At 33.3% G+C, this 12,895-nt stretch overlaps 1 protein-coding gene across 1 annotated transcript in view; it reads left to right on the forward strand.

Annotated features, from left to right (window-relative positions):
* Positions 1–5,536: 5,536 nt before the first annotated feature.
* Positions 5,537–12,895, forward strand: part of pde6c (phosphodiesterase 6C, cGMP-specific, cone, alpha prime) — a 38,281-nt gene continuing 30,922 nt past the window's right edge. Inside the window, exons 1-3 of the mRNA XM_030163374.1 lie at positions 5,537–6,263; positions 7,911–8,063; positions 12,494–12,583. Of these exons, the coding sequence (XP_030019234.1) occupies positions 5,799–6,263; positions 7,911–8,063; positions 12,494–12,583 (708 nt within the window). The 5' untranslated portion in view covers positions 5,537–5,798. The remainder of the gene's footprint in view (positions 6,264–7,910; positions 8,064–12,493; positions 12,584–12,895) is intronic.

Genomic DNA, 12,895 nt, shown 5'->3' on the forward strand with positions numbered 1-12,895 from the left:
TGAACCATCCACTGTCATTGATCCAACTCCATGGGTTTTACTGGTGAATCAATGTTGTAGAAGATGACGGTGTTTCCACGGTAACTAGGGAGCCAATGAATATCCAAAGGGTCATATCTAATGACCATGAAAAGACAACAAACTGCATTTTACACCAATTATTTACATGTATTGATAGGATTAGTGGATACAGTTTAGATCAGTAGATGGTTGAGGTCGGTGGTAGATGTTTGGGTCTTTATGCGTTATGAAATATCATTATATGTAAAAGATGGCTTGGATATTTTTCATAAATCTTGCACAAAATGCTAAAACCTAATGTAAGTAGAATCCATGCTTACAAGGTGTTATAGTTTTAGGGTTGGCATGTATTTACAGTAAATGGTGGGTCCCAAAGTGATTTTTTTTTTCAATTATTAATTTTATTTGTCAATTATTTTCAGATAGTGATGAGAGAAGAGAAAAATTCAGACAGTGAAACAACCTACCAAATTTTAACCCATGCGTGCACCGTGTTGTATTTTTAGTGTTTGCATGGTTTGCAGTATTGAAGTGATGGGGCCGTAAGTTTTTTTTTTTTTTCACAGAGGCCACAAATTTATTATTTTTGTCAATTATTTTATATGAGGGTAGAGAAAAATTCTGGCAAAGAGAAATTTACTTCCATCCAAAAGGTAGTTTGTGTGGTTGGCAGCTTTGAAGTGATGGGACCCTCAGTCATATATTTTTTGTTTTTCCCAGGGACCCCAAATTTTTTTTATTTTTGTCAATTATTTTAGGAAGGTGACCATATTAGGGAAAAGAAAAATTCAGACAAAGTGAAATTTACCTCCATCCAAAAAAGTAGTTTTATGTGGTTTGCAGCATTGAAGTGATGTGGCCCTAAGTCTTTTCTTTTTTTTTTTCACAGGGGCCACAATTTTTTTTATTTTTGTCAATTATTTTACATGAGGGAAGAGAGAAAGTCTGGCAAAATGAAATTTACTTCCATCCAAAAAGTAGAGTTTATGTGGTTTGCAGTATATGGGGCCCTGACTCTTTTTTTTCTTTTTCTTTTTTTCATAGGGGCCCCAAATTTTTACAATTTTTGTCAATTATTGTATATGAGGGCGGCAAAAAATTCTGACACAGTGAAATTTACTTCCATCCATAAAGTAGGGTTTGTGTTGTTCACAGCTTTGAAGTAAATGGGCCCCAAGTAATTTTTTTTTTTTCATAAGGGCCCCAAATTTTTTTTATTTTTGTCAATTATTTTACATGGGAGAAGAGAAAAAATTCTGTCAAAATGAAATTTACTTCCATTCAAAAAGCAAAGTTTCTGTGGTTTGCAGTAGTGAAGCAATGGAACCCTCAGTCATATATTTTAAATTTTTCACAGGGTCCCAAATTGTTTATTTTGTCAACTATTACCTCTGCCAAGTGTAACAGCAGAGGTGATGTTTTCATCAGGGTTTGTTTGTCTGTCTGTTAGCAAGATAACTCAAAAAGTTATGGACGGATTTGGATGAAATTTTCAGGAAATGTTGATACTGGTACAAGGAACATGTGATAACATTTTGGTGGTGATGGGGGGAGGGGCTGATCTGGTCTGTGCTCTCTGAGTGCTTTTCTAGTAGGAAGGTAACCATATTAGGAAAACGAAAAATTCAGACAAAGCAAAATTTACTTCCATCCAAAAAGTACAGTTGGTGTGGTTTGCTGGTTTGCAGCTTTGAAGCGATGGGGCCCTAAGTCTTTTTTTTTTTTTTTTTTTTTTTTTAATGTAGGGGCCCCAAATTTATTATTTTTTTCAATTATTTTACATAAGGGAAGAGAAGAATTCTGGCAAAATGAAATTTACTTCCATCCAAAAAGTAGAGTTTATATAGTTTGCAGTATTAAAGTAATGGGGCCCTCAGTCTTTTTTTTTTTTTTGGTTTTTTGGTTTTTCACAGGGGCCACAAATTTTTTATTTTTGTCAATTATTTTACATAAGAGAAGAGAAAATTTCTGGCAAAATGAAATTTACCTCCATCCAAAAATTACAGTTGGCGTGGTTTGAAGGTTTGAAGCGATGGGGCCCTAAGTCTGTTTTTTCTTTTTTTTTTTTTTTTTTTTTTTTTTTTTTTTTTTATGTAGGGGCCCCAGATGTATTATTTTTCTCAATTATTTTACATAAGGGAAGAGAAAAATTCTGGCAAAATGAAATTTACTTCCATCCAAAAAGTAGAGTTTATGTAGTTTGCAGTATTAAAGTAATGGGGCCCTCAGTCTTTTTTTTTTTTTGGTTTTTTGGTTTTTCACAGGGGCCACAAATTTTTTATTTTTGTCAATTATTTTACATAAGAGAAGAGAAAATTTCTGGCAAAATGACATTTACCTCCATCCAAAAATTACAGTTGGCGTGGTTTGAAGGTTTGCAGCTTTGAAGCGATGGGGCCCTAAGTCTGTTTTTTTTTTTTTTTTTTATGTAGGGGATCCAAATGTATTATTTTTCTCAGTTATTTTACATAAGGGAAGAGAAAATTTCTGGCAAAATGAAATTTACCTCCATCCAAAAATTACAGTTGGCGTGGTTTGAAGGTTTGCAGCTTTGAAGCGATGGGGCCCTAAGTCTGTTTTTTTTTTTTTTTTTTTTTTTTTTTTTTTATGTAGGGGCCCGAAATGTATTATTTTTCTCTATTATTTTACATAAGGGAAGAGAAAAATTCTGGCAAAATGAAATTTACTTCCATCCAAAAAGTAGAGTTTATGTAGTTTGCAGTATTAAAGTAATGGGGCCCTCAGTCTTTTTTTTTGTTTGTTTTTTTGGTTTTTCACAGGGGCCACAAATTTTTTATTTTTGTCAATTATTTTACATAAGAGAAGAGAAAATTTCTGGCAAAATGAAATTTACCTCCATCCAAAAATTACAGTTGGCGTGGTTTGAAGGTTTGAAGCGATGGGGCCCTAAGTCTGTTTTTTCTTTTTTTTTTTTTTTTTTTTTTTTTTTTTTTTATGTAGGGGCCCCAGATGTATTATTTTTCTCAATTATTTTACATAAGGGAAGAGAAAAATTCTGGCAAAATGAAATTTACTTCCATCCAAAAAGTAGAGTTTATGTAGTTTGCAGTATTAAAGTAATGGGGCCCTCAGTCTTTTTTTTTTTTTTGGTTTTTTGGTTTTTCACAGGGGCCACAAATTTTTTATTTTTGTCAATTATTTTACATAAGAGAAGAGAAAATTTCTGGCAAAATGACATTTACCTCCATCCAAAAATTACAGTTGGCGTGGTTTGAAGGTTTGCAGCTTTGAAGCGATGGGGCCCTAAGTCTTTTTTTTTTTTTTTTTTTATGTAGGGGATCCAAATGTATTATTTTTCTCAGTTATTTTACATAAGGGAAGAGAAAATTTCTGGCAAAATGAAATTTACCTCCATCCAAAAATTACAGTTGGCGTGGTTTGAAGGTTTGCAGCTTTGAAGCGATGGGGCCCTAAGTCTGTTTTTTTTTTTTTTTTTTTTTTTTTTTTTTTTATGTAGGGGCCCGAAATGTATTATTTTTCTCTATTATTTTACATAAGGGAAGAGAAAAATTCTGGCAAAATGAAATTTACTTCCATCCAAAAAGTAGAGTTTATGTAGTTTGCAGTATTAAAGTAATGGGGCCCTCAGTCTTTTTTTTTGTTTGTTTTTTTGGTTTTTCACAGGGGCCACAAATTTTTTATTTTTGTCAATTATTTTACATAAGAGAAGAGAAAATTTCTGGCAAAATGACATTTACCTCCATCCAAAAATTACAGTTGGCGTGGTTTGAAGGTTTGCAGCTTTGAAGCGATGGGGCCCTAAGTCTGTTTTTTTTTTTTTTTTTTATGTAGGGGATCCAAATGTATTATTTTTCTCAGTTATTTTACATAAGGGAAGAGAAAATTTCTGGCAAAATGAAATTTACCTCCATCCAAAAATTACAGTTGGCGTGGTTTGAAGGTTTGCAGCTTTGAAGCGATGGGGCCCTAAGTCTGTTTTTTTTTTGTTTGTTTTTTTATGTAGGGGCCCCAAATGTATTATTTTTCTCAATTATTTTACATAAGGGAAGAGAAAAATTCTGGCAAAATGAAATTTACTTCCATCCAAAAAGTAGAGTTTATGTAGTTTGCAGTATTAAAGTAATGGGGCCCTCAGTCTTTTTTTTTTTTTTGGTTTTTTGGTTTTTCACAGGGGCCACAAATTTTTTATTTTTGTCAATTATTTTACATAAGAGAAGAGAAAATTTCTGGCAAAATGACATTTACCTCCATCCAAAAATTACAGTTGGCGTGGTTTGAAGGTTTGCAGCTTTGAAGCGATGGGGCCCTAAGTCTTTTTTTTTTTTTTTTTTATGTAGGGGATCCAAATGTATTATTTTTCTCAGTTATTTTACATAAGGGAAGAGAAAATTTCTGGCAAAATGAAATTTACCTCCATCCAAAAATTACAGTTGGCGTGGTTTGAAGGTTTGCAGCTTTGAAGCGATGGGGCCCTAAGTCTGTTTTTTTTTTGTTTGTTTTTTTATGTAGGGGCCCCAAATGTATTATTTTTCTCAATTATTTTACATAAGGGAAGAGAAAAATTCTGGCAAAATGAAATTTACTTCCATCCAAAAAGTAGAGTTTATGTAGTTTGCAGTATTAAAGTAATGGGGCCCTCAGTCTTTTTTTTTTTTTGGTTTTTTGGTTTTTCACAGGGGCCACAAATTTTTTATTTTTGTCAGTTATTTTACATAACAGAAGAGAAAATTTCTGGCAAAATGACATTTACCTCCATCCAAAAATTACAGTTGGTGTGGTTTGAAGGTTTGCAGCTTTGAAGCGATGGGGCCCTAAGTCTTTTTTTTTTTTTTTTTTTATGTAGGGGATCCAAATGTATTATTTTTCTCAGTTATTTTACATAAGGGAAGAGAAAATTTCTGGCAAAATGAAATTTACCTCCATCCAAAAATTACAGTTGGCGTGGTTTGAAGGTTTGCAGCTTTGAAGCGATGGGGCCCTAAGTCTGTTTTTTTTTTTTTTTTTTTTTTTTTTTTTTTATGTGGGGGCCCCAAATGTATTATTTTTCTCAATTATTTTACATAAGAGAAGAGAAAAATTCTGGCAAAATGAAATTTACCTCCATCCAAAAAGTACAGTTGGTGTGGTTTGCTGCTTTGATGCTTTGAAGCGATGGGGCCCTAAGTCTTTTTCTTTTTTTCTTTTTTTTTCTTTTTTTTAATGTAGGGGCCCCAAATTTATTATTTTTCTCAATTATTTTACATAAGGGAAGAGAAAAATTCTGGCAAAATGAAATTTACTTCCATCCAAAAAGTAGAGTTTATGAAATTTGCAGTACTGAAGTGAAGGGGCCCTCAGTCTTTTTGTTTTTCCCAGCCCCCCCCTCCCCATCCTGTCCATCAGACCCGGCATCTGACCTGACAACACACTCTCTCTCTCTCCCTCTCTCTCTCACACACACACACACACACACACACGAGGAGGGTGCTGGGTATAAAATGATCAGCGCTGGGATTTACGGGTTAAAGATGCTTAAGAGTAGGGGTTTTAATGTCATGACGTCACATTAATTAGCAGCCCGTTGATCCGTTCAGCCTCTAAGCCGCACTCTGTTGTGTGTCTGCCGCCAGACACGGGACACCTTAGACACACCACGGAGGAGGATGCACGTCTGCTCCCACGGATTCTACTGATGCTCCTGACCCTGTAGGCCCACCTCACCTCCACCATCCCTCCTATTTATCTATCTATCTATCTATCTATCTACATCCTTACAGGTGATGTTTTTGTAGCAGGGATACCAACCAGTGATCACAATGGCAGACAAGGACAGTGTGGAGAAATACCTGGAGAACAATCCACAGTTCGCCAAAGAATACTTCGATAAGAAGGTGCGCGCGGAAGCCCTGACCGCAGCTTTTTCCACCACCGTAGACGTGAAAGAAGCTTCCTTCAAGGATGTTAACGCCATCCAAGAGGCCAACGTCATCTTCGAGCTGGTCCAGGAGCTCCAGAAACCGGGGAACATGGAGCAGAGTCTGCACAAAGTCCTGCAGAGAATCGCCATGATCGTGCAGGCGGACAGGGTGGGATATTACATGTGCAGGTCCAGAAACGGAACACCTGAGCTGGCCACATGTCTCTTTGACGTGACTCCAACGTCCAAATATGAGGCAAACCTGGTCCATCCGCAGGGGGAGATTGTGTTCCCTCTTGATATGGGGATCGTGGGTCACACAGCGCTCACCAAAAAGCCGCAAAACGTCCCGGATGTTACAAAGGTGAGAAGTGATCCAGTGGACAGAGTATATGCAGATGATGGGTCACTGGAAACTCTGGAAGCAGTTGTTTCCTGTGGTTAAAACTGGTGTTTGAAAGGTGGAATCGAATCAGTTCCCAAAAAAAAAAAAAAAAAAATGTAAATAAAGGAATCTGTAAAATTTGCACACTATTATGGATTGCATAGAATATTTATTTATTTACATAACCTTTATTTTAGAAGGACCGATATATAGATTTTTTTCAATATCGACCATCTGCCTTAATTTTTTCTTTAAAGCAGATATTTGATCAGTAGTAAAACTGTTAAGATACTTAATCAGTATTAATAATCTAATTTTATTGCTGCATAAAAACCTTCATTATCTGAGTGTTTCAATTGTATTTTACAGTCAATGTGCTTAAAAAAAAAAAAATCAGCCTTAAATATCAGCCTCAAAAATTGGTGGTAGATATCGTCAATCGGCTGACCAAATGTTTAAAAATCAGTATCTGCCTTAGAAAAACCCATAACGGTCGACTTCTACTTAATTTTAACACTGTAGTCAATGTGCTTTAAAACAAAAAAAAAAAAAAAAAAAATCTGCCTTAAATATCAGCCTCAAAAATCGACTGTAGATGTCGATAATCGGCTGACCAAATGTTTAAAAATCGGCATCTTCCTTAGAAAAACCCATTTCGGTTGACCTCTACTTTATTGAAACAGGTAAATTAGTTGAAGAATGATTCTAATTTACAATAACGACGTGGCTGATATAATAAGATAAAATAAGCAGGAATCTACTGTTATACATAATAAACTATAAAAAGTCTGTTTTTTACTAATGTTATTCGACTCAAATGACTTGATGAAGCTGATGTATTGATTTCAAGTTAATAGATCGTATGTGTGCAGTGGTACATAGATGAAAAACTGTGAAAAAATATAGTTTCAAAGTGACTAAAGTAGGAACGGACTTCTATTGGCGCCGATGCATGGTATGTATCCAACATCCACACTGAATATTCAATAGATTTATGAAAAATGTAAAGTCTGCTGAGCCATCTTATCCATTAATAATTACAGCCAAAAAACTAATATGAGTTCTTCTAAAGTACTTATTTTAGTTATATGTTTAAAAGGGATGATCGAACTATATGACACAATAAATTTGGAATAAAATATTTTTTATCTTTCTCATGAAGTGATTATGACAACGGGATTTATTCTTAATAAATAAAGTGTAACTGGGACTCAGAATGTAATCATTGTACCGGGTCAAAATGATGACTGATGTGTTTAAATAGGAATAAAAAAGGGAATGTGTCTGAAAATGAAATTAAAAAGTAGATATAATGAATCAGACAGATGAATAAATATGTAAACAATTTCAAGTGTAAGAGTAAGTAAAATGAGTTGTATTTGTATATTTTATTTCGTGAGTTTATTTGACAGGGATGTTGTATATTAAATCAAATTTCTGTAAATGTCAAATAGCTATTTTACAAACAATGTCACCCTGAAAAGTAAAATAAAAGCTTCATATTTGCAGAATTATTTACATAAGATCAAAAATGTGTAAACACTTAAACAGAGATGAATACTAAAAGAGTGTTATTGAGTGTATTTAACAGAACTTCTTCTAATTTTTTTTCTTCTTTCAATACAGAATCCAAAGTTCTGTGACTTTGTGGACAAACAGACAGGATATAAGACTAAATGCATGCTCACTTTCCCTCTGATGGCCGAGAAAGAGTGCCTTGGAGTCGTCATGGTACTAAACAAAATAGGAGCTGACAGTTTCACAGCAGAGGATGAGAAGGTACGATTCACACGTTAGGGAACATGCCGTGGCTTACACACTGGACAAATTGGTGACATTTTGCACAAGGACACTTTGGCACCCGCTTGATAATGAGATTACAGACCGTCTCCGAAATAGAACTTGAATTTGATCACTGTTATATCACATAAAGCTACTTGTCCTGTATGTTCTAGTGCAAGGGTGTGGAACTTATTCTGGTTCAGGGTCCACATACGGCCCCATTATGATCTGACATGGGCCGGACCAGTAAAATAATGACATAGTTATAATGAAAAAAGTAAAATCACATAATGGAAATGTTTACATCGACAAAGCTTCCTTAAAAATGTGAATAACATAAACAACCTGAAGTGTTTTAATATAAATAATTGCAATTTTAACTATATTATGTCTCAGTTTGTCATTTACACACGTGCGTTACAACGTACAGATCACAGAGGATCTAAGAAATATAGAAAATGTTTAATAACAGGCAGAATAATTGTTAAAATTACACTTCTGTTAAGACATTTCAGGTTGTTCATATTTGTTCAGGTTAATCACCTTTTTTGTGAAAAGATAGTTTATTGATGTAAATATTTTTATGTAATTGTATTTTGTTTTTTGTTTTTTTTACACTACTACTATTATCTAATCCAATCTAACTTTGTTTATAAAGCACTTTAAAAACAACCACAGTGTACGGAAGAGGATTAGGGCCACTGGGAAAAAAAAAAAAAGTCCAATGTTTGTTTTTTATTATTATTCTGAGGAGAAAAAAAAGTCAGAATTCTGAGGAAAAAAGTCAGAATTCTGAGGAAAACAAAAAGTCAGAATTCTGAGATTAGACTCAGAATTCTGACTTCTTGTTTTTCTCAGAATTCTGACTTTTTTTTTCTCAGAATTCTACTTATTTGTTTATTTATTATTATTATTATTATTATTATTATTTTATTTTATTTTATTTTATTTTATTTTATTTATTTTTTTTATCCCACTGGCCCTAATCCTCTTCCATAACAGTGGACCAAAGTGCTGTACAGAAGACTAAAATCACAGTTACTAAAATTAATCAAAGCATTAAGAAAGAATAAAATCAAATAAAAAAAACAAGTCAAAATATAACAACATACGCAAAATGTCAACATTGCATTTGAGAACTGGTATATCTATATCTATATCTATATCTATATCTATCTATATCTATATCTATATCTATATCTATATCTATATCTACATATCTATATCTATATCTATATCTATATCTACATATCTATATCTATATCTATATCTATCTATCTATCTATCTATCTATCTATCTATCTATCTATCTATCTATCTATCTATCTATATATACCTATATCTATATCTATATCTATCTATCTATCTATCTATCTATCTATATATATATATATATATATATATATATATATATATATATATATATATATATATATATATATATATATATATATATATGACCCCTGAAATGTGACATCCTTGATTGTTAATATCTTCAGTGTAATTTTTACATTTGTCAAATTCATCCCACGGGCCGGATTGGACCCTTTGGCGGGCCGGTTTTGGTCCACGGACCGTATGTTTGCCATCCATGCTCTAGTGTATTTACTTTAAAGCACAGTCGGCAGAGTTAATATCACCTTTTCCATCTGCGAGCGTTCAGACATCTGAAATCCATACCACATCGCAGCTGCCTTTTAAGACCCAGTATTCTGCCGATGTCAAATTGCAGCTGAATACAGATCACTAGCCTAATTACATCTCCTTAGTTGAGTGAAAAACACCATGACATTAGCGGGAGCCAATCTTACCTGAATGACTCAGTGAAGTTGCTATTTGAGCATTTGACTCCGGAAGAAAGTGTGTGATTGAAAGAAAACGACAAGTTTGTGCACTAAAGCGTTCAAAGGGTTTGATGGAAATGATGTTTTTACAGAATGTTGAGACTGATTCTGGGTTATAATGACGATGCACATGAACTGAAAGAGAGTTAAGAAATGTAATGGAAGGGTTGGTGGAAATAATATATACAGAGCTCTGGTCTGAGCTGATAAAAATGCAGTCTGATATCTGTGTATTCACTCTATGTTGACTGAAAAATGATGATGCTTATAGTGTATGTTTTGCATTTTGTATATAATCCCAGTTGGATGACATGGAGCTACTGTCCACCTATGGAATATGGATTTGGAAGAGTCTGACAGCCCATAGTGGAATGTGAAAAAGGATAGAAAACATATGTATATCTGAACATACTGTATATAAGACTTTTATTGACCAGTCTGATATAAGATTCATCCAAATGCTTATTAACCCTTTCATGCATAGCGGTCACTACAGTGGACAGTTACTCTACAGCACAGGTGTCAAAGATGCGGCCCGTGGGCCAAACCTGGCCCTCCAAAGGTTCCAATCCGGCCCGCAGCATGATATTATGGAGTGCAAAAATTACACAGAAGAGATGAACAATCAAAGGTGTTGAAGTGGTTTTAGCCCAATGGGATCTACAGTAAAATAATAGTCTAATAACCCTAACAATAAAATGTGAACAACTTGAAAATTAAGTACAATTTTAACAATATTCTGTCTGTTACTAAATGTTTTGTGGATTTGTAGATCCGATTTGTAAGTTGTGTTCATAAGTTGACACTTAATACTGTAGACATTCTTATTTCAGTTATGCATTCCAAACTTCAAAATTTCAACAATATTATGTTTGTGTAACATTGTGTGTAATGCACATGTGCAAGTGATAAGTTGAGGTATAATGTTGTTCAAATTTAGCCTATTTTTTTTTAAACCTCCGGTATCCAGGTGCGCCTTTTAGGCACACTTTGCACTTCGTTTTTAAAAAACTTCATATTATTTTTCACAATTTAAATAAGGTTAGAATTCAAAAGTTGTTCATTTTTGCATGATCTTTAAAATTCTGGCCACCAATTAAAATGTGTACATTGTAAACAAAAGAAAATTACAAGACTAGCATCTGTCTCCCAAGTGTGCCTAAAACGCACTATTTCTTCCATTTGATGTGTATGATTAGGGCTGACCTTGATTTATAAAAATAAAATCAAATTAGAGCAGAAAAATAAATCAATATATATATATATAATATTTAATAGTTTGATTTATAGGTGTGCATTTTACGCACACTTGGTGACAGATGCTAGTATTTTTGAACATTTGACCTAGCGCCACTAATAATAATAATAATAATAATAATAATAATAATAATAATAATAATAATGCAAATTAACCAATGTTGGAGTTAATCATTGACATATGCCAGGATGAAAAAATCAAATAATATGTGATCCACTTTTATGTAGTATACTGAAAGAAAATAATTTTTTGCGTTATTTCCATCCAAAAAAAAAGGTTTGTTTACATTACAAACACGGCATTTAAAGGGTTAAAAAATGTGACAATTATTGAGTATTTAGTATTTTTATTTACAGCTCAAGTTGATGAAATAGAAAAAAGTGTAAAAAAATTAAAAACTAACTGTATGAAATTTTTTTTGACATTATTCCACAAGTGTGCCAAAAAAGCACACTTTGTGTTTAGAAAGGGCCTTGCTGGACGGGATACCGGAGGGTTAAAGAAATTAAATTTTTTCTGGTTGTTCACATCTTTTTTATGAGAAGATAGTTTGTAAATGTAAATATTTTCATAATTTAATGGGTTTTTTTGCACTAAAATGAAGAGAAAAACTTTGAGTTGTCATTATTTATGGGTTTTTATGCTATAATTTTAATGGTTTGGCCCGCTTGAGATCAAATTGGGCTGAATGTGGCCCCCAAATTAAAATGACTTTGACACCCCTGCTCTAAAGCTTTAATCTTGTATATTCATGGGTTTAGTTGTTTTAGTTCCATATCAGCCAACACAGTGGACACTTATGCATCATCTCATAAACTGCAATTCATACCATTATTGTAACTTTGCTGTTCTTGATTGGTTCTTGAGTGGAAATCAATTGTTAATATTTATTTTTTTTGCATATTATCACCATGAAGTGAGTAATAACTAGTATTAGAATATGTTAAAATGTGAGAAAACATCAGATTAGCTGCATTAAACATGGTTTCATTTCACTGTTTTCATATCACTTTATGACATTGGGTTTTAAATACATGTTTCTTTGCTTCGAGAATAAAATTCATGGTGTAGCTGAGTGGACATTTTTGTAACTCCATGAAAAACAGGTTGATTAAAAAAAAAAAAAAAAAAAAAATCAATCACATTGGGTTTTTTTTCATGCCTAAAGAGGAATAAAAACACTCAGGAAAAAAAAAAATCTTGATTAAGGTTCTCATAATTCATGAATGAAAGGGTTAAGGGCAAATATAGTCACATGTCATGGTTTGAATTGTTGTGTTTTTGTCTGTGTATTGATGAATTCTCCAATCTGATCATGTCTCCAGCTCTTCCACAAGTACATGAACTTTGCTCAAGTCATCGCGCTGCAACATCACACAGCCTACATGTTCAATGTGGAGTCCAGGAGGAGTCAGGTAAACAAAACCACCACAAATAAAACCTATTAGCGGGGTTTTACTGCAATTTAATCCAGCAGGAACATCAACGAACCCATAAAGACCCAGTGATACTTTTGTAGCACTTCTCAAATGACGTTTTTTCTCCGAATTTAACATTTCCTAAGTGATTTAACACCATTTATTAAGAAATAATCCTCCATATTTTGCTTTTTTTTTTTTAGAGGAAATCAGATATTTTCCAATATTTAATTCACTGATCATGCAGATGTTCACTAAAGCTCAGATTAAAGTTAAGGGTTATTATATCAAAAACAAAGAAAACTGAAC

Source organism: Sphaeramia orbicularis, chromosome 19 (genome assembly GCF_902148855.1).
Source record: "Sphaeramia orbicularis chromosome 19, fSphaOr1.1, whole genome shotgun sequence".
Lineage (NCBI taxonomy): Eukaryota > Metazoa > Chordata > Actinopteri > Kurtiformes > Apogonidae > Sphaeramia > Sphaeramia orbicularis.